At 42.3% G+C, this 19,176-nt stretch overlaps 1 protein-coding gene across 5 annotated transcripts in view; it reads left to right on the top strand.

Moving 5' to 3' along the window:
* Window positions 1-12,205, top strand: part of LOC306931300 (mitogen-activated protein kinase kinase kinase kinase 3-like) — a gene marked incomplete at its 3' end in the record, with an annotated part of 57,814 nt that extends 45,609 nt beyond the window's left edge. For 4 of the 5 annotated variants that reach the window (XM_079512629.1, XM_079512632.1, XM_079512630.1 and 1 more), the window contains 12 exons: window positions 157-241; window positions 349-428; window positions 684-744; window positions 838-955; window positions 1,286-1,344; window positions 1,496-1,599; window positions 1,890-2,061; window positions 2,239-2,307; window positions 2,532-2,624; window positions 2,964-3,034; window positions 3,230-3,285; window positions 6,224-12,205. In XM_079512629.1, the coding sequence (XP_079368755.1) occupies window positions 157-241; window positions 349-428; window positions 684-744; window positions 838-955; window positions 1,286-1,344; window positions 1,496-1,599; window positions 1,890-2,061; window positions 2,239-2,307; window positions 2,532-2,624; window positions 2,964-3,034; window positions 3,230-3,285; window positions 6,224-6,311 (1,056 nt within the window). Of the gene's footprint in view, window positions 1-156; window positions 242-348; window positions 429-683; window positions 745-837; window positions 956-1,285; window positions 1,345-1,495; window positions 1,600-1,889; window positions 2,062-2,238; window positions 2,308-2,531; window positions 2,625-2,963; window positions 3,035-3,229; window positions 3,290-6,223 lie in introns of those variants that run through there. The other variant, XM_079512633.1, reaches the window with a different exon arrangement.
* Window positions 12,206-19,176: the final 6,971 nt, after the last annotated feature.

Below are 19,176 nucleotides of genomic sequence, written 5' to 3' on the forward strand. Positions count from 1 at the left end.
AATCTGCACTGCTAGCTAGAGGATTGGTACAGGTGCTGGTCATAACTATAATCTGCATACCTTGAAGGTGCTTGAAATGTGCTTGGAAAATTATTTATGGAAACCAAACCAGCACAATGTTCAGTACCTTGTCTGACCACCTTCTCTCCTCGCCAGATGGGGGCGTGTTTCTCCAAGGTTTTCAACGGGTGCCCTCTGAAGATCCACTGTGCCACTTCCTGGATCAACCCTGACACAAGAGGTAACTAACCAGAAACCACTCATTCACTGTATCACACATCACTTCTTATTGGGTGATTAATCTTCCAATCGTGTGTGTGTGTGTGTGTGTGTGTGTGTGTGTTTCAGACCAGTATTTAATATTTGGTGCTGAAGAGGGGATCTACACACTAAATCTCAATGAGCTTCATGAAACCTCAATGGAACCGGTGAGTTTGACTGTCAGGCCATTGCTTATGTATTTTGGGGCACTCCAACTGGGGCACCTGTCAAATGCTAGTCACGAGATGCCATTTTAAGAATAATAGCTTTACATCCTAGATACTTAAAAATGGTTTGCCAACCATTTGGAGGGCATCGGTTTCCTAGACGTTTTAACTGTGGCATGAACACATTTTGAATGATGGGCGATCAATACACTATCGGCATCTTTATTTGCTGTGTTTGTTTGTTTTTGTATTTAGCTCTTCCCTCGACGGTGTACCTGGCTGTACGTTATGAACAACTGTCTCCTCTCTATATCTGGTAAGAAATTAGTTATTAGTGGTTGCATTAATTGATGCTTTTGTTTTAGAGGAGGTTGGAGTTTTTGGAACCCTGATGTCTCCTCTCTTCTAGGCAAGGCCTCCCAGCTGTACTCCCACAGTCTGTCTGGTCTCTTTGGACATGCCAGACAGATGCAGAAATTACCAGTATCCATTCCCACACACAAACTGCCTGACAAGATGATTCCCAGGTAGCGACAACATCACCACACCTGACACACCACTGTCTCATCTGATATTATAGGACCACGACTGTTGACAATATTGCTGATCTGATGTCAGTGTTAAGATGGGAAGAGAAAGGGAGTAAGACATACGTGGAGAGAGAAAGAGGTGGTGAAAGAGAAAATAAAATAACTGGAGAAAAGAAAGTACAGCGTGTTGTTTTGAAATGTGGAATAGTTTGTCATCCAAATAATGCTAATTTTTCAAACAAATTATTACCCACTTTGATACATTTGTAATTAACCTCAGCTGAAATTCATTGTCTTCACATTTATTTTTCTCTGCCTGTCGTATAGGAAGTTTACAGTGTCCAATAAGATTCCAGACACTAAAGGATGCCAAAAGTGTTGCGTAGGTGAGTCTGTGCTGCAGTTCATCTCTCTGCTGAATCATGAATGTACTCTCTTCTAGATTTTGGATTGTGGTTTTGAGATTTCTTCAACTCAAAACAACAATCCATACAAAGCAGAGGATGTGATTGTTAACTGATTTTGTTTCTCACGCAGTGCGTAACCCGTACACAGGCCATAAGTATCTGTGTGGAGCCTTCCAATCCAGTGTCATCCTGTTGGAATGGGTGGAGTCCATGCAGAAGTTCATGCTTATTAAGGTAAATGGTTGACAGTGAAGTAAAACGACTCGCAGGCAACGGGCTATACATGCCAAACCACCAGTATAGTCCTTAAGGCACCGGTTCGCCTTAGTGATGTCTGGGGACCCCCAGGGGTCCTTGAGGTTGTTCCAGGGGTCCCCAGCAAAACCCCTGCCTGAGAAGTGTACTTCCATCCATTACAATTTAATTAACTATAGCACTCTCCTCCATCTCCCTCTATCTAATCTACTCTAATCACTTTCTCTCTCTCTCTGCCTCTCCACCACTCCCTCTCTTCCTCCAAACAGAGCATAGATTTCCCGTTGCCGTGCCCGCTGGAGGTGTTTGAGATGCTGGTGGTCCCGGAGCAGATGTACCCTCTGATCTGCGTGGCCGTCAGCAAAGGCACAGAACTCAACCAGGTGGTGCGGTTTGGCACCGTCAACCCAAACGCCACCGCCTCATGGTTCACCGATGCTGGTAAGGGTGAGGATTGCAGTGGTGGAAGAAGTATTCAGATATGGTGAAAGTAGCTGTACCACAATATAAAAACACTGTGGCCTGTATTCATAATTTTACTTTACTTTGTATTTGTTTGTAAAATCAGCCTTTAGATTAACCCGTAATTTATTTCAAACCTTCTCTCTCACGTTCCAGACACACCACAGACGTGTGTGATTCACGTCACTCAGCTAGAGAGAGACACCATCCTAGTGTGTCTTGACAGTGAGTAACACAACACACACACTGATGTTCATCCCCCAGTCTGTACATATTGTATGTACTGTGATTCCTCAGCGGATTTACCTCAATGTTCTCCCCTTTTCCTTACTACTTTTCCTTTTCTCTCTCTCTCTCTCTCTCTCTCTCTCTCTCTCTCTCTCTCTCTCTCTCTCTCTCTCTCTCTCTCTCTCCCTCCCTCTCCCCCTCCCCCTCCCTCCCTCCTCTAGGGTGTATAAAGATAGTCAACCTTCAGGGCAGGTTAAAGTCCAGCAGGAAGCTGTCTGCAGAGCTCACCTTTAACTTCCAGATTGAGGCCATCGGTAAGGACACAAAACCAATGTTTGACCAATCAATTTAAGTAAATGTAATACTGCAGGAGCCACCAACAACACACACACACACACACACACACACACACACACACACACACACACACACACACACACACACACACACACACACAATATACATCAGTCAAGGTAGAATCAAATCTCCAGCCCCTATGTGACAATGAAACACGGATACGCTTGTATTAAAAAAGGGAAAAAGATCCTGTAACAGCAGTATATTATAGTCTTTTGTTGGACTAATTTGAATCCATTTTGAAATGGTGACATTCATAGTCATTAATTCTGTTGTGGACATGTGTCTGTTTGCAGTATGTCTCCAAGACAGTGTGCTAGCATTCTGGAGACATGGGATGCAAGGAAGAAGTTTCAAGACAAATGAGGTGAGTTTGACCGTCTGTGTGCACACAAGAACATTCAGGATGTATCATCCTTCCTCAGTCATTTACAGAGTAAAAGCGGCCATATCTTCCCATCACCCCGAGCTTCTATTTTGAAAGAAATCCCGGTGTTGATTGTGTTAATCGGTTAAAGTTAGACTAATGTGTCTCTCTCTGTCTCTCTCTCTCATTCATCAGATCACTCAGGAGATCTCTGATAGCACACGCATCTTCAGACTACTGGGATCAGACAGGTGAGGAACAACACATCACACACACACACACACACACACACACACACACTAGGGTTTGATATAAAAAACGAAAATGCATTTATATGTAGATATTTCATATTTTCAATTAAATTGTGATATTTTATTGTTTAAAACGTTTTATTTGAATGAAATATGAACATATAAAATTAAATTATTACATTTAAAATTTGAATAATGTTTATAGGCCTAGCTAGGCCTACGCTATTCAGAAAAAAAGTGACAATTAAGGACTCAGAGTTTGCACATGAGCGCGTTTTTCGGGACGAATATCGGAGTGAATGTCGGGAAATGCACGGGAAAAAATAATTGACCTCACATAGCCATACATGGTCTTTCACCCTTTGAGCAGTGCTGGTTCCCCATCGCCGCTGAGAAGGTGATCATCTTGTTTTGTACTTTATGAAAAGTCCGATTGGGTGTGAAATGGCCAGCACGGCCAGGGCACGCAACACACACTATATTGGAGAGAGAGACTGTGCTTCGTCTTACCGAGCTCAGGATGGTCTTGTAGGCTACATCGCATAATGTTATCTGGCAATATCTGCACGGCACCATCGTGCGACGAAAGCTAATCCACACTTGAATTTATATGGCATTAAATTGGCTATATATTCCGGACGCAACACTGTACATCGGAGCATAAATGAATTGGTCGTTTAATAAATTGATTGCAGCTGCCCTGCATTTGATGAGAGACGTAGCAGCTATAGCTACGGCTCTCATCAATGCAAACTGCAAAGCCATTATGTTTATCAAACATGTTTGAAAATGATGGGAGGGTTCAGCTTGGATATTTCACCACTCACAGATCAGGGGAAAAAACGCGCTCTGTGTGCAAACTCCTTTAGTGTAATCTCTAACAAGAAAAAAAAAACCTCCGGGACGACGGGTCCTGAAGCCATTTCCCGGGTGGGAAATGATGTGTGCTGTACCAGGGGAGCCCGGATCCTGGGATTAAACCCTAGCACGCACACACACACACACACACACACACGATGCTGTATCCAAGCATTCACAGGCATTGCCCACACACACACTAACAAACATTTCATAACTCACACACAAAATAAATGTAGCATATTTGATCAAAATCTTGTATACCATGATGTCTAGCCATCTCTCAGAATCTCACATACACACGTGCACAGTGTCTGTTAACATGCTTATCTGATGTTTTGTCAATGAAGAAGCTCGGACTGTAGCGATACCGAGACAGAGACAGGGGCTGAGCACAGAGACCTTACTCAGCCCAGGTACACTCCCTGTTCCATGGGCACAGCCGGCCCAAACTGCCATTCTTTCTCTCTTCCCTCGGGTGGTGATGGAGGTCTGCTTTAAGGGGGAGCGGTTCTTTATTGGGAGTCTTGAGGTTTAACCCATTTTGACCGATCAGATTCTAAAAATGTCTTCTACATCCTGACAGTTTTCTGAAAAAGCTATGTTTCTATGTCAGTCGTTCGTCGATTCTTCAAAAATAGCAGACCTACAAGCTCGTAGCGCGCCACTAGGTGACGCGCTATGAGCTTGCAGATCTGCTATTTTTCAATAGCTAATGCATAACATAATGCTAACACCAAAAGGGGTTCCCGCCCAAAATGGGTTAAGGGATGGTATGTGGGGTGGACAGACAGTATTTGTGTGGGGCATTCTGGTGATACTGGGTGGTACAGGGCTAACGTTCCTGCCCACCACCGTGGATTCCTCCATGGTGCAGTGGGTGTTCGCGGGTGGGAAGCCTAGTTGGATAGGGAGATTTTTGTCACTGCAATAGCACTTTTTAAGTTATATCTTTAACTCTTATTTTGGAACTAACATGACACTTATATACCCAGGTTATTGCATATAAACTATGCATAACCACACAATTCTACTTACCTGGTAAATCACACCCTCCATACGGTATGAACACATACAAATGACATGCAAAGAGTGACGGATAGAAAGCATCAGTTCCGTGTGTCTAGTGAGGCCACATCAAAGGTTGGAGAATTTGAAGCATCAGAGCATCCCTGTCTTTATATTCGGCAAGTTTGCTGTTGTATAGAACAGGGAACTTTTGTATGTCATTCTCCACATCCATATTGTTGTCAATTGAAGCACTGACCTCACCAGATCATACGTGCAAAGGAACATGCGACAGTGTACAGTTCACGGATAAGTCAAGACAAATTGTTTTCAGGATATGTGCAGACCATCTATTTCATATTAAATTGACTTTTTTTTCAAAAAATGATAATTTTGGATGGTCAAACAAAGTGAAAACCATGCCATTATACACATTGTATTTTGGTGTTCTCGAAAAGAGAACCGAGCTACAGTGAGAGTCAGCAGGTTTTGATGCATGACATCTCCAGTTTCACTATAGCTGTTAACCTCCAGTTTTCTGAAATAAATATTTTCACGATTTAAAAAAAATAGCAGACCTACAAGCTCGTAGCGCGCCACTCGGTGGCACGCTATGAGCTTGTAGATCTGCTGTTTTTCAATAGCTACATTATAACATAATGTTTAAAACACCAAAAGGGGTTCCCGCCCAACATGGGTTAAATACAATGGGTGCATTTCTTGGTGCGAGCATCTGATGCTTTCTATCTGTCAGGGCCTTGATGTCCTCAAGTAGGCACGGTGCCCAGATGCTGCAGAGCCTCCCCGTTTGTTGTAAAAGGCTTAATGTGGCGACATCTTCCAAAGTTCTCTCCTGTCCTCTGCAGCCGTTGCTGAAGCTATGTGGGAACAGGGGAGCGTGTAGTATTTATAAATCCTGGCTCTGGCTATGCTGCTACCCTTCTGTTTCCTAAGTTTCCTGGTCTGCTTTAACTATGTACTGACAAAATAAACTGGTGAAATGTCGGAGGAGGGCAGTGAACAAAGTTAGATTAGTTAATGTGTGTGTGTGTGTGTGTGTGTGTTATTCTAGGGTGGTGGTGCTGGAGAGCAGGCCAACAGACAACCCTACCGCCCACAGCAACCTCTACATACTGGCTGGCCATGAAAACAGCTACTGAGAGACACAGTTCACACCTAACTCTCCAGCCTACCGGCAATGCAGCCCCTCTTCTGGCTACCGCAACTGGCAAGCCCAAACACCCTCTTTCTACCCAAACATTCACCAAGTACCGCCTGTCTTTGATTGGCCTTCCGGCAACACAACTGGAGAATTAGCAGTCCCACTGGGAAGAGGGTAAAGTTGCCACAGTTTCTGTTTCAGCCAATTCAAAATTAGCGACACAGAGTAGTGGTTAGTCGGGCCTAATGTAACACAGGTCAGCATGTTACAGCACTGGTTAGACCTGGTTACTTAGCTGAGTTTATGTGCAGGAGTGATGGACACAAGGAATAACCGCTTACTTGGAACATTTACATGGATGCCACTTAACGGTCTAGTTTGTCAACGCAAATCAACATGGGAATGTTCTGCCCGTCAGCCAGTGTTGTGATGGCTAAATCTGACAGTAGGGTGCCAACGAAACTTGTCCCTATTCAGTCATACCCTCTACTCACCTTGCTACATACCCCACTGCATCATGGGAAACCAAGATCGACATGAACACACTGCTCCTCCTAGTGCTACTACTACTACTGCTATAGCTTCACAGAAGAGCCATCCTACAGAGGAAAAACAAGCCTTTCGCGTCCTTCTTCCCTTACTTACTCCTTTTTCTTTTTTTTTAACCTCACTTTTATTTATTGCAGCATGATGTAACTAAGACAACCAGGATTACTTTTTATTTTTTTATTTTATTTTTATTTTTATTTTTTAAATGAAGAAAAACTAAAAAACTTAAACACACAAAAAAAGCTTTGCCACTCCCGTAAGCATTGAGCTCTCATCCCTGACACCCACACAAGTGCTTAATTGACCTCTATTTAATTGCTGTAAATATAAATGTAGTTTTCTTTTTTAATTATTTTTTTCTCGACAGAGAAACCCTAATGCCTGGTTGTGTAGATAGAGTTGTGTATAGATTGTTCTGTGCGACAGACGAGACAGATAGATGAACAGACAAGAATGGGGATCTGGGGTGACATCATTGGTGGTGGTGAGTGACGGGGGTGGGGGGGGTGGGGCGCAATGAATTAACTTCCTTGCATCCACAGTCACATAATGAGGGTCAGGAAGGTGCCACGGTACCCCCACCCCACTCTACTCTGTCCCACCCAACAATCTCCTCAGGTGAACATTTGCAGTAATACAATGCCGATAATATTGTAAAAGTGTTCCAGAGGCTCAGGATTGGACGGAGCAAACAAACAGGAAGCAGCACTGATTGGGTCATTTTCATTCATGCATCATTGTTATCGTTCGTATACACAGTAAAATCGTCAGTGTCCATTTGTAACTCCCAAGAGTTTACAAATCGAACCCAGATGGATCCTTTACAGCAGGGGTTCTCAACGTTTTTGGCCGGGGACCCTCGAAAATGCTTTGGCAACGTCTCGGGACCCCCGCCCCGCCCCCTCCCGACCCCCAATATAAATTGACTGCTACAATAACCTTAATAATAGAGACAATACACCATAAATAAATACTGAAACCAGATATAATCATTAGGGAAGGTGTATGCATGTACTGTATGTAAACTCTTAATTTCCATTCAGTTGCATAAAAAAAATCACACCCGTGTGAACTGAGTGGTGTAAGGTTTTATATAGCATGATCAGCTGTGGTCTGACGTAATGTCTGACGTAATGAAATCACACAAAATATGTTAAGTAAAAAAAGCTATCATTTTTGATAAATGTATGTATCACACCTGGATGTGATTTCACAACTGGCTGTTTTTGCGCAGAGAAAATGACCACGGTTGCTACGGTCATCCAGTTCACCCGGGTGTGATTTAATTACGTCAGAAATTATTTTGAACATAGCAACCATGGTCATTTTTTTATGCACACAAAAGCCAGTTGTAGGAGTGGTTTACACCACTCAAAAATGTGGCGACCCCCCGAGGGGTCGCGACCCACGGTTTGAGAACCCCTGCTTTACTTTATTTGGTTACATTTGTTAAATTAACATTCAGGACTTTACTGTGTAGACATGTTTCACTTCCTGGATGTTTTTGTCATTTTTGTTGTCCAGAGCGATGGATGATGTTTCTATTTATGTTTGTGTCTCATAGTTTGACATCATGATCAATGTTTTCAAAAATTTCAATTCTTTGTTTTATGCTTCCTTTTATTCGAATGCTTCTTTCACTTTCCCATCATTATTAGTTTTTTAACAATTTTAATACTATGGAACCACTGGTGTTAAAAATAATTGCACAGAGAAAAAAAGGTATTTGATATACAAATGTGATGTCATAATATATGACCTTGGGTTTATGCACAGTATGTGTGTAGACTTAGAATATTTGCATACATATGCATTGTGTACTGTACAGGACAGACCTTTGAAAAGTGACAGTTGTAAATGTAAATTGTCACGCTTGTCACTCAGTGACTTGTTTGACAAGATAACAAAAATGGATGTAAATGCTACAATTTACATAATTTATGAATTAATTATTTAACTACTTTGCTCAGATTTCGAAATTGTGACTCATTTATTGTTCTGCCCATGTTTTCGTTTGTTTTGGCCTATGTTGAATACCAGTTTGTTTTGTTTTTTTACACTAGGGCAACACAGAATATGTTGCACTACACCACGGAGCAAATGCACAGAAGTAATTCTAGTATACTATTCTGTGATTGAAAACTTGCCTACTTTAGTAAGAAATCACGAACAATGCTTACTTCTTCAACATGGTTCAGCTACATGTAAGTTATGATGTAGTAAACCCCACCATCTTATGTTGAAATCTGCAAGCCATTTGGTGTGTATTTTGGAGTTTTAGCTTAATCATCTCAACTGTGACTTTTCAATGTCTGAGTCCTGTGTGAGATTTAACACTACAACCATGCATACCGTTATGCTAGCTAGGCATGCACTGTGCCGTACTGTATGTATGACAGTTGACATAATACTTGCAAGTCTTTACAAGCTGTGACACAGGTCTCTTCAGAGGACATGAACACTATAGCTGACCATTGAGATATCATAACTAAGATTACAAAGGATACAAAGGATGTATTATAATTAATAGGAATGTTCCCATAGCCCACAAGGCAGGCACATTTGGGGGAATACCTGTACACATTGGATTCAAGCTCTTAATAGGTTATCACAGTTGTGCCAGTGCTAAAGTTGTAGCGTGTCGTGTAAACTTAAGCGTAAAGTTGCTTAGCTCAGCATTTTAAACTACTCTATTTACCTATCTGCAACTTGTGATGAACCCATTGTGTATACAGTATATATTCCTTGGCTGCCTTAAATTCACCTTTAACCACTTAAACCCTACATGCTTAGTTGGCCATAGTCTCCAGGGCTCTAGACTAGGTCCGCTCCTTTTTTGTTTTGCTTTGCCGAACTACAACGCAATGCATTTTAAGCTTTCGGATTTTCACCCAGTGTTTGACGCATAATAGGGATGCTAGGGCCTGTCCCAATCCAAGGTGGTTATTGCAGACTCCTATTTTGCCAAGAACTCATAACCTTGAAGGAGCATTATTACGGCTCTGGGAATCCAAACACAATTGGTTTTAATCATGCTGTACTTGAGAAAGCACTGTGCCACCCAATAATTTGTAGTATTGTTCCCTATACAGTATGTTGTGCCCTTTGTTCCCTATTGGCTGGCTGCAAACTAGCAAGGGATTAAATGTCAAACAGTTGAACGCTACTGTTGGAACAGGGGTCGATCAGTCTTCAGCTCAGGACACAGAGAAGCCATCTAAAATTGCTATTTTGAGTTCAGTTGTGTTTCAAAGAGAATCATTTACACCTAAGCATTTGAATAATCAAAGTAGATGAACAAGTAATTGAAATTGTTAAAGTCCACTTCGTCCAACTGACTGCACTGGAAATTAATCGACCCTCGTACTGACTAGTGTTTTTGCCATCATTGTTTTGGTTTTTTTACTTTATTTTTACTCACAATGCAGGTTCATCTTAATTGCAGGATTGCCACAACCTGTTCTTGCCATAGTCAAGTAGATAATACAATTGTAATAATACATTTTTTGATTTACTATAAAATTACAAAGAACAAGAAAAATAGAGTTTTAACAAGACTCTACAATGGCTTAACATTCTACATGTTCATAGTTACAGATGCCAAAGCCAAAAGCACACAAAAGAGAGTCAAATGTCACAGAACTCTATACTATTCTAACATTCTCTTCAAAGTACAGGCAGAAGACTTACATGTCGTGCTGTCATTTGCAATATTTTTTATTGTTGAACAGCAGCAAACTAGATGCCTTAAGGTACAATTCACATGTAACCAAGTGATCACTAAAATTGGATTAACTTCCTGTTAATGATTAATCATTTGCATGTTAACAATAATTGCTGCAGCAGCACTTTGGGCTTTGGTCGGTTGTGCATTTGGTCTGGCTTGTTATACAGTAGAGACCCAACATAATGATCTTTTAGTTGTTCACTCAAAAAGCTTGAGTCATTGTCCCTCCAGTCCCTGATTGACCAATCATGTGCACATTGTGCACAAGTGTTTCCATTTTTCAAAGTGGCACCTTGTTTGTCCATTGTCACCTGCAATAGCAGCCTGTGTATCGGCTTGGTGTGCTGAAAATTATCTGGAGTGTCGCCGACATCTCTGAGATGCTGTTCAATAGAGCAAATGTCTTTAAGGGAAGCCATAACATTGAGTATGGCTGTGACATGTTTCCAGCTCTAGTGTTCAGCATTCAGTTGTGCCCCCCCCCCCCCACCCCCTTCCACCCCAAAACAAAATCTGGTTTGGAGATTCATACAGTATATGAGCTAATATGTTGGAAACCTGAGGAAAAGCGGCATACTCCTAAAAATGGATTAGCTTCCCGTTGAATGATCATCGCAGCTCTCTATGACCTTGCCAATAACCTGTCCAATGGAGATTTACTAAGAAACATTCCTTGTGTTGGGGCTGGGTAGCATGATGTTAAGGAAAACATACTATGAATGTTACATTTTTTTCTAAATCTAAATTGCCTTGTCTGAAATTTTAATGGCCAAATTTAGATTGGTGTCGTACCTTGTGCAATGTCTTAGATTAAATAAGATCTGAAATGGTGAGCTGTCTCATAAAGTACACACAATAAGAGGTGTATACTTACAGTAGGTTTAGTGTAAACACTACTCTGATTCACATTAAAATGTCTGTTGTATACTCTGTAGAGGGATGAAAATGAACAAAACCCACAGAAATGCACAGACTGCACTAAAGGACACCATGTTGGCACCTAAGCTCAACAGATATGGAAACTACAATTTCATATTGCAGGTATCAACATGGCCTCCCATCGGCCTGTTTGCCAAAATGTAACCTGTTTCTGTAGTATAGTGCCAGGTAGTGTTTCCCCAATAATTGTTAGCGGCGTTAGGTTTTTGGACTCCAGTGTTGGAGAAGGGGGGGTAAATATGGAGTTGGTAACATAAGAGCATGCTGAATGATCCGTGGGCAGATGGGTGGGCTACGAACGACCAGTAGGACCTGATGCAGAAACGGTTGAAAACCACTGGTCTAAACTTTCATACACTGTATGATCCTGGGGGAAACCGGTCTTTCTAGTAGCTCCTCAAAGCAGAATAAAACGAGCTGAATTATTTCCAAATGCTATTGGCACGAGCCTGGTCCCAGAATTTAAAATAACACTACGCAGTAGGTCTTTTTTTATGTTGCTTACAACAGTACCATCATTCATTTTCATATTGCAATGCACACGTTATAAAATGTATATATTGTAAAATAAAAATCAGTTTGTTTTACATACTGTATAATTGCCTATATTTTGTTTCAGAAGTGTAACAGATTTATGAGATGACAGGTTAACACATTAAAAAGAAGGAACTGAAAAACGGATGTGTTGTGTTTTTCCTTGTGGTTCTAAAGTGCAGGCCAATATGAGGCCACTATCTGTTTTCTTCAAAACACTGTTTGCTGCTACTACAGATTTTATTTATTTTGAGGTCGTGCAACTCTGTATATTCTCTCTGGGTTCAAGTCATCAACATTTTCAGCCATATTTTTCATATGCCATTTCCCATTGGCTACGATTGACTTGTGCAGGTGGGACTCGTGCAGGTGGGACTCATTTAATGATTCACTGAGGGGCCTCTAACAGAGGCAAAGCCAAAAGCTATTTCTCTTAGACCCATAGGTGGCACCACAGATGCTACAAATGGCACTGCTTGTTACAACAAAAAAAGACACAAAATCATTTTCATTTTAAAATCACACAAAACTATTTTTTCATCCCACGATTTTGTAACCCATTTTTTCACCCAGTGTCAATTATCTAATGTAATCCTGTGTGTATAGAGCCCTATACACTCCATCCGCCAACCTGAGGAGAGCAATGGACTGCAATTCCTTCAATGCATGAAGGGTTCCCAGACTGGACGTAGCTCGTGGAAGGAACACGTTATTCCGACCAGTTCCTTTCCCCTCCGTCAGGCGCACCGGCTGGCCAGGGGGAGGTAGTTTAAAGACCAGGATTTCTGCATGTTTTTTGTGAGGGTACCTACCCTAGGGGACACGGGGAGAACATGTGAGGGTACCTACCCTATAGGGGAGAACATGTGAGGGTACCTACCCTAGGGGACACGGGGAGAACGTGAGGGTACCTACCCTATAGGGGACACGGGGAGAACATGTGAGGGTACCTACCCTAGGGGACACGGGGAGAACATGTGAGGGTACCTACCCTATAAGGGAAACCGGGAGAACATGTGAGGGTACCTATGCACAGCACCATTCAAATGCTCAGTACATGATCCCAAGGCCCCATTTGAAAAGTGACACCAAGAAGAACAACTTACAACCTAAAAATCACTGAGAGCTCTGGCACCCTTGTTAAGATGACGTCCATGTGAGCCAGAGGTTGTGAGTTCAAATCCAGCTGAGTTCCTCCTACTTTCACTCTGCAGCATGTTTTGGAGAATAACATCCAGAAGAGAACTGGAAAGAGATGGAAAGCTGAGGAGATTCTCAGAGAGCATGGTGGCACTCTGTGATAAGCTGCTGTCTATGTGAGCCACAGGTCGTGGGTTCAAGTTGAGTCCATGGCCTCAGACGGCATACTATAGCATGCCATTTTTCATTTTTGAGGATTTGAAAAAAAGACGAAAATGATTGAGCAGAGCAGGACCTATAAACCTTGAAGGTTTATAGGTCCTTCTCAGCTCAATCAACGGGACCAGAACACACCTGGGCTGGCTGCCAGAATCACATCCACCAATGGGGAGGCTGTCTGTGTCCTGTCATGGTTTCTCCTCTGTATTATCTGATTAATATCCACAATAACACTTAAAAGCACTGAAGACACCTTTGATGCACAGCACCATTCAAATGCTCTGTACATGATCCCAAGGCCCCATTTGAAAAGTGACACCAAGAAGAACAACTTACAACCTAAAAATCACTGAGAGCTCAGTGGCACCCTTGTTAACACTCTTAGCGCCGGCCAGAGCCATAATCTGCGGCACCGCGGGTTACCGGCAGGAGCCAAACACATACCTCTACTGCACCCTATAGCAAGCGGTCCGAGACCATGGACTATAGCCTGTCGCTTTTCTGTGATTTTCACCTTTTTTTTCAAATCCTCCGAAATCGTGAAAAATGGCATCCTATAACATGCGGCCTGTAACAGCCGTTGGCTGTTTTTGGTATCATGTTTGATTAGTAGTGATAAATATGTATGGAGCTAATGCTAGTGTATCCATATATATTTATCAGTAGGCTGCTTATTTTGAGTTTCCTTGGACATGTTACTGTTACGGCAATTGTCCTCCACAGAAGATGTCCGTCGTGGGCCACCGTCCTGTGGGTGTGACGTAGGCCTGATCATCCGACTCTCCCCATTGGCCAGGCGGTCACGTGACTTTGCTGTCTTCCTGGAGTGTGGGCTTTATAACCACAGTCTGTGGCAACAGCTCTTCGAGTATAGCAACGCAGCTCTCCCTGCAGCCGATGCCATGCTCTGTTAAGCCACTTGTCATTAGTTTGTGTTTCTGTTCTGCTTTGTTTGTGCCTGTGAGAGAGGACGTCTGTTTGGTAGGTGTAAGTTGTAGTTTTTGTCCCTGTATGCTTCTTAGGGTCAGATGTCCGAACTCTGGTCTTTTGTAAGTAACTATATGTACATATGCAAAGCCTTTGTAAATATTCTGATACCCAATTTTCGTCTTTTTTTCAAATCCTCAAAAATGATGAAAAACGGCATGCTATTGTATGCCGTCCGAGGCCATGGGCTATAGTCCATTGTCTCGGAGTGATTTTCGTCTTTTTTTCAAAAATTATGAAAAATGGCATGCTAAACAAAATACATACATACATGGATGCACCTGGGACGTATCCTCAGTGATGTATCCCAAGGTCATCGGGGTTTCGGGTCTCCCAACATCATACCCCTCACTCAGGTGACCCAGCCGGGGTGATCAAGTCCCGACTTACGTCCCAGTAGCTACCCTCGATCAGTCCCATTAGGGAAAAACCAGGGCCACACAATCCGTTCCTCCTGAACTACTCTGCCGGGACTGGGAGGTACCATTCTGGCGCGTGGAAGGACTAGGCTCTGTGGGTTGACTCCTGTCCGGGCCCCTCCTACGTCTCACCAGGTCCACTCCTGCTCTCACCAGGTCAGGCCCTGTGCGTTGCACCAGACTCCCAGCACCAGGCACTTTATTCAGGAATGGTGGATTCTCGAGCCGCAACAGTTCCGCAGGCTCCACCTTGCCCTTGGTGGTGCCGCAGGCTCCGCTTGAGGCTTGAATGGCCCTCCTAAAGGCCTCACCGTGGGTTTGTTGGGCTTCTTCCTCACGGAAGACACAGGCTGGGGCGCCAACCCTATAGTATGCCGTCTGAGGCCATGGGCTGAACTTGAACCCACGACCTGTGGCTCACATAGACAGCAGCTTATCACAGAGTGCCACCATAGTACAGTCACTGGAAGGGGGTATCATTCACCCCCCGGAATTATACTTCTAATCAGTGTTTTCTTATTGGAAACAATGTGCTGAAAATGATGAGCTATGATAAAAAGTTGTCAAAATGTCCCACCTACCTCAAAACCCCCTTTTTGGTATATGGCTCTGGCGAAATTGTGTAAAGGCAAATATTAATTCACTAAAATTACATAAATAGACATGGTGGTCTGAAATTGGTCATGGAGTATCTTGACACATAGGGGTAAGTAGCAGAACAGGATTTGGTTGGTTGCTACCATTATATTCTTAAATATGACCCACATCATCCTCAGAAACACCAAAAAATATGGTGTCCGCTTGACTAATAACAACAAAGATGGTTATATTCCAACACATTATGGTGAGTATCACTGCCTCACTTGTATATAGAAAACTTCTCATATCCCTAAGCTTCAATTTGAGCCCAAGATAACCTTTCTATCTTGTAAATTACTCTTTCTGTAGCCAAAATTCTGAACTATACCTCAAATCAGTGAAAATTGTATATTCAGTCAGTATCAGCTATACATTTGGAATAAATGAATGAATGACTGAGTTTGAACTCACTCCACATCATGGAATATTTCTTACTTGAATAAGCTATGTTAAAAAGTTTGCAAAGTGTCCCATCTACCATTTTTATGCAAATGAGTGCCTCCATTATCAAAATAATCGATTTTCACTATATCTCAGCCAATATTGCACTTAAATGAACAAATAAGGTGTCTAGACCTATGTTTTGAGGGTCGAGGATCTCAGTGAAACTATTCCTAAAGTGACCACATGTGCCCGTGGCATGCTGGTGTACAAATCCGTGCCGATTAAATCAATTCCTCTATCTCGTCGGCTTCTTGTCCATGCTCTCCAGACAGTGTCAAGGAGATCAACCAGTGAGGTTGGTAGGACTGCACTGCAGGACACACTGGATTAAAAAACTCTTTAGTTTCAACCCCCCCTGCCCTTCATCATAGGGTTTTGTTTTTTCCAAAAAAGCTTCATCAGCTCACTTGTATAAGACACGGTGGTTCTCTTCAGAGCACAGTAGCATGGAGGAAGACGAGCCAGGTCAACTTTAGATTTAGAAATTAGTTTGTCATCTGCCCCCACCACTATTTCACTGAAGACTCACAATTCAAATAGCTCTATAGCTCAAGCCAAGCCATGCATGTGGCCCATAGGGCAGGAGCCTAACAAGTACATTCCCTGGCATGACTAGTATGCCGAAGGGACTTACACCAATCCAACCCTTTGGTATTACCCAGCTGGGGATCGAACCCCTGACCATCCAGTCTCAGGGCGGACGCTCTAACTACAAGGCCACTGAGCTGTTGATGATATCCAGGGCCTCTTACGGGTGTGTAACTTTACAGTGTGTACAGAATGGAACCAAATGGACCTGTAAGCCTTGCAGAGCCATGAGGCCCATAGGGCAGGAGCCTATCTCCTGTTTCTGTAGTAGGAGGCAGCTTGATGTACAAGTACACCCCCTGGACATGACGCTAGTATGTAGCAGGGACTTACCCCAATCCAATCCTTGATGCTGAGTGCCAAGCAGGGACAATCAGGGATGTACTGGGTTCCATTTTTCTGAGTCTTTGGTATGACCCGGCCGGGGATCGAACCCCGACCTCCCAGTCTCAAGGCAAACGCTCTGACCACAAGGCCACTGAGCTGTTGATATACAGGGCCCCTTACGGGTGTGCAACTCTGAATGTACAAATGGAACCAAATGGACCTGTAAGGGTTATGGGGGTCCTTCAAATGTGCCTTGTGCTACACTATATGGAACAGATCCTTAATTAGTATAGTTGGAGCAATTCATCTGTCTGCTGTATGGACAGAGTTGCGAGTCTTCAGTATGGTAAATGGTGCATTTATAAAGCGCCTTTATCCAAGGCGCTTTACATAGATTGTGCATTTCATTCACCCATTCACACACACATTCATACACTGATGGCAGCGGAAACCATGCAAAGCACCAACCTGCACATCGGGAGCTGTTAGGGGTTCAGTGTCTTGCTCAAGGACACTTCGACACTAACTCTGGGGGAGCCCGGGTTTGAACTGGCAACCTTGCGGTTGCCATCCAGCCACTCTACCCCTGAGCCACCGCCCCCCCAGTGGACGTCACCCGTGCCAAGTTGCTGCGGACAATGGTGGGGGCAAATGACAAACTCCTTAAAACTAAAGTTGACCTGGCTCGTCTTCCTCCATGCTACTCTGCTCTGAAGAGAACCATCGTGTTGCCTTATACAAGCGAGCTAATGAAGCTATTGTGGTAAAAACAAAACCATATGAAGGGCAGAGATGGATGAAAATCCTTGTCATTGGAGACCATGGACAAGAAGACAAAAAGACTGATGAGTTCTATGAACACGATGACTGATTAATGTGACATTTGTGCATTTTGTTCTTTATGGTGCAGGCTAGGGTGGTCACTGTTTGTACACTGTTTACATTTTTGCCTTTGAGTGTGTATAGGAATAGGATGGAATACTGTTACAGGATTGTGTGACTGTTTGAATTTTGTACTGCATATTGCAGGCCATTCTATAGCGTGTATACTGCCGTATACTATTGTTCATACTAAGGATGTTTTTAGTTTGTGATGTTATGCTACAGTATATTCTAAATTATAAAGCTTGCTTAAAAGCACAGCACCTGTCTAGATACCTTATTTGTAAAGTTATATGCAATATTGGTATCTCTTACTTGGTATAAATGTGACTTTATTGTAATGGCAGCACTGATTTATACACCAGCATGCCACGGGCACATGTGGTCACTTTAAAAATAGTTTCACTGAGATCCTTGACCCTCAAAACATAGGTCTAGACACCTTATTTGTTCATTTAAGTGCAATATTGGCTGAGATATAGTGAAAATCGATTGTTTTGATAATGGTGACACTCATTTGCATAAAAATTGTAGATTGGACACTTTGCCAACTTTTTAACATGGCTTATTCAAGAAATATTCCATAATGTGGAGTCAGTTCAAACTCAGTTATTCAATCATTCATTCCAAATGTATAGCTGATACTGACTGAATATACAATTTTCACCGATTTGAGGTATAGTTCAGAATTTTGGCGACAGAAAGAGTAATTTACAAGATAGAAAGGTTATCTTGGGCTCAAATTGAAGCTTAGGGATATGGGAAGTTTTCTATATACAAGTGCGGCAGTGATACTCACCATAATGTGTTGGAAAATAACCATCTTTGTTGTTATTAGGTCAGGGGATCTTAGTATAATCTTATCTGACAGAAGGAATTGACTGTAAAGAAACACGTTTTTTCTGTTTTTTGATGTTTGTTTCTGAACAAATATCAAATATTGGTTCACTTTTCTAATATTCTAGAACACAAAAGAAATCAGGACCATGCTTCAAATTTCGGACCGAACCTTGGTGTTTTGGCATAACCTGGTAAACAGTAGGAATTGAATAAAAAAAAACTTTTTTTCTGTTTTTTTCTGTTTGTTTCTGAACAAATATTAAATATTGGTTCGTTTTTCCAATTTTCTAGCACATACAAAAGATCAGGACAATGCTCCAATTTCTGATTGTATCGACACCTTTTGCCTGGATCTTAGTATAATCTGATCGACAATAGGAATCGAGTGGACCACAAGTGTTCTCTGTTTTCTGATGTTTATTTCAGAACAAACATCAAACATTGGGTCATTTTCCCAATTTTCTAACCCACAAAAAAATCAGGAAAACGTCATTTGGATTTTACCATTATTTGATTTGGAACTGACAATGGTTTTCACCCCAATACAAAAAACAAAAAATAGGCCCAATATTCAATGTTCTAGCCCACAAACAAATCATCATTATCATTGTCACTTAGGTCACATGGTC

The sequence above is a fragment of the Electrona antarctica genome (assembly GCF_951216825.1).
Source record: "Electrona antarctica genome assembly, chromosome: 10".
Lineage (NCBI taxonomy): Eukaryota > Metazoa > Chordata > Actinopteri > Myctophiformes > Myctophidae > Electrona > Electrona antarctica.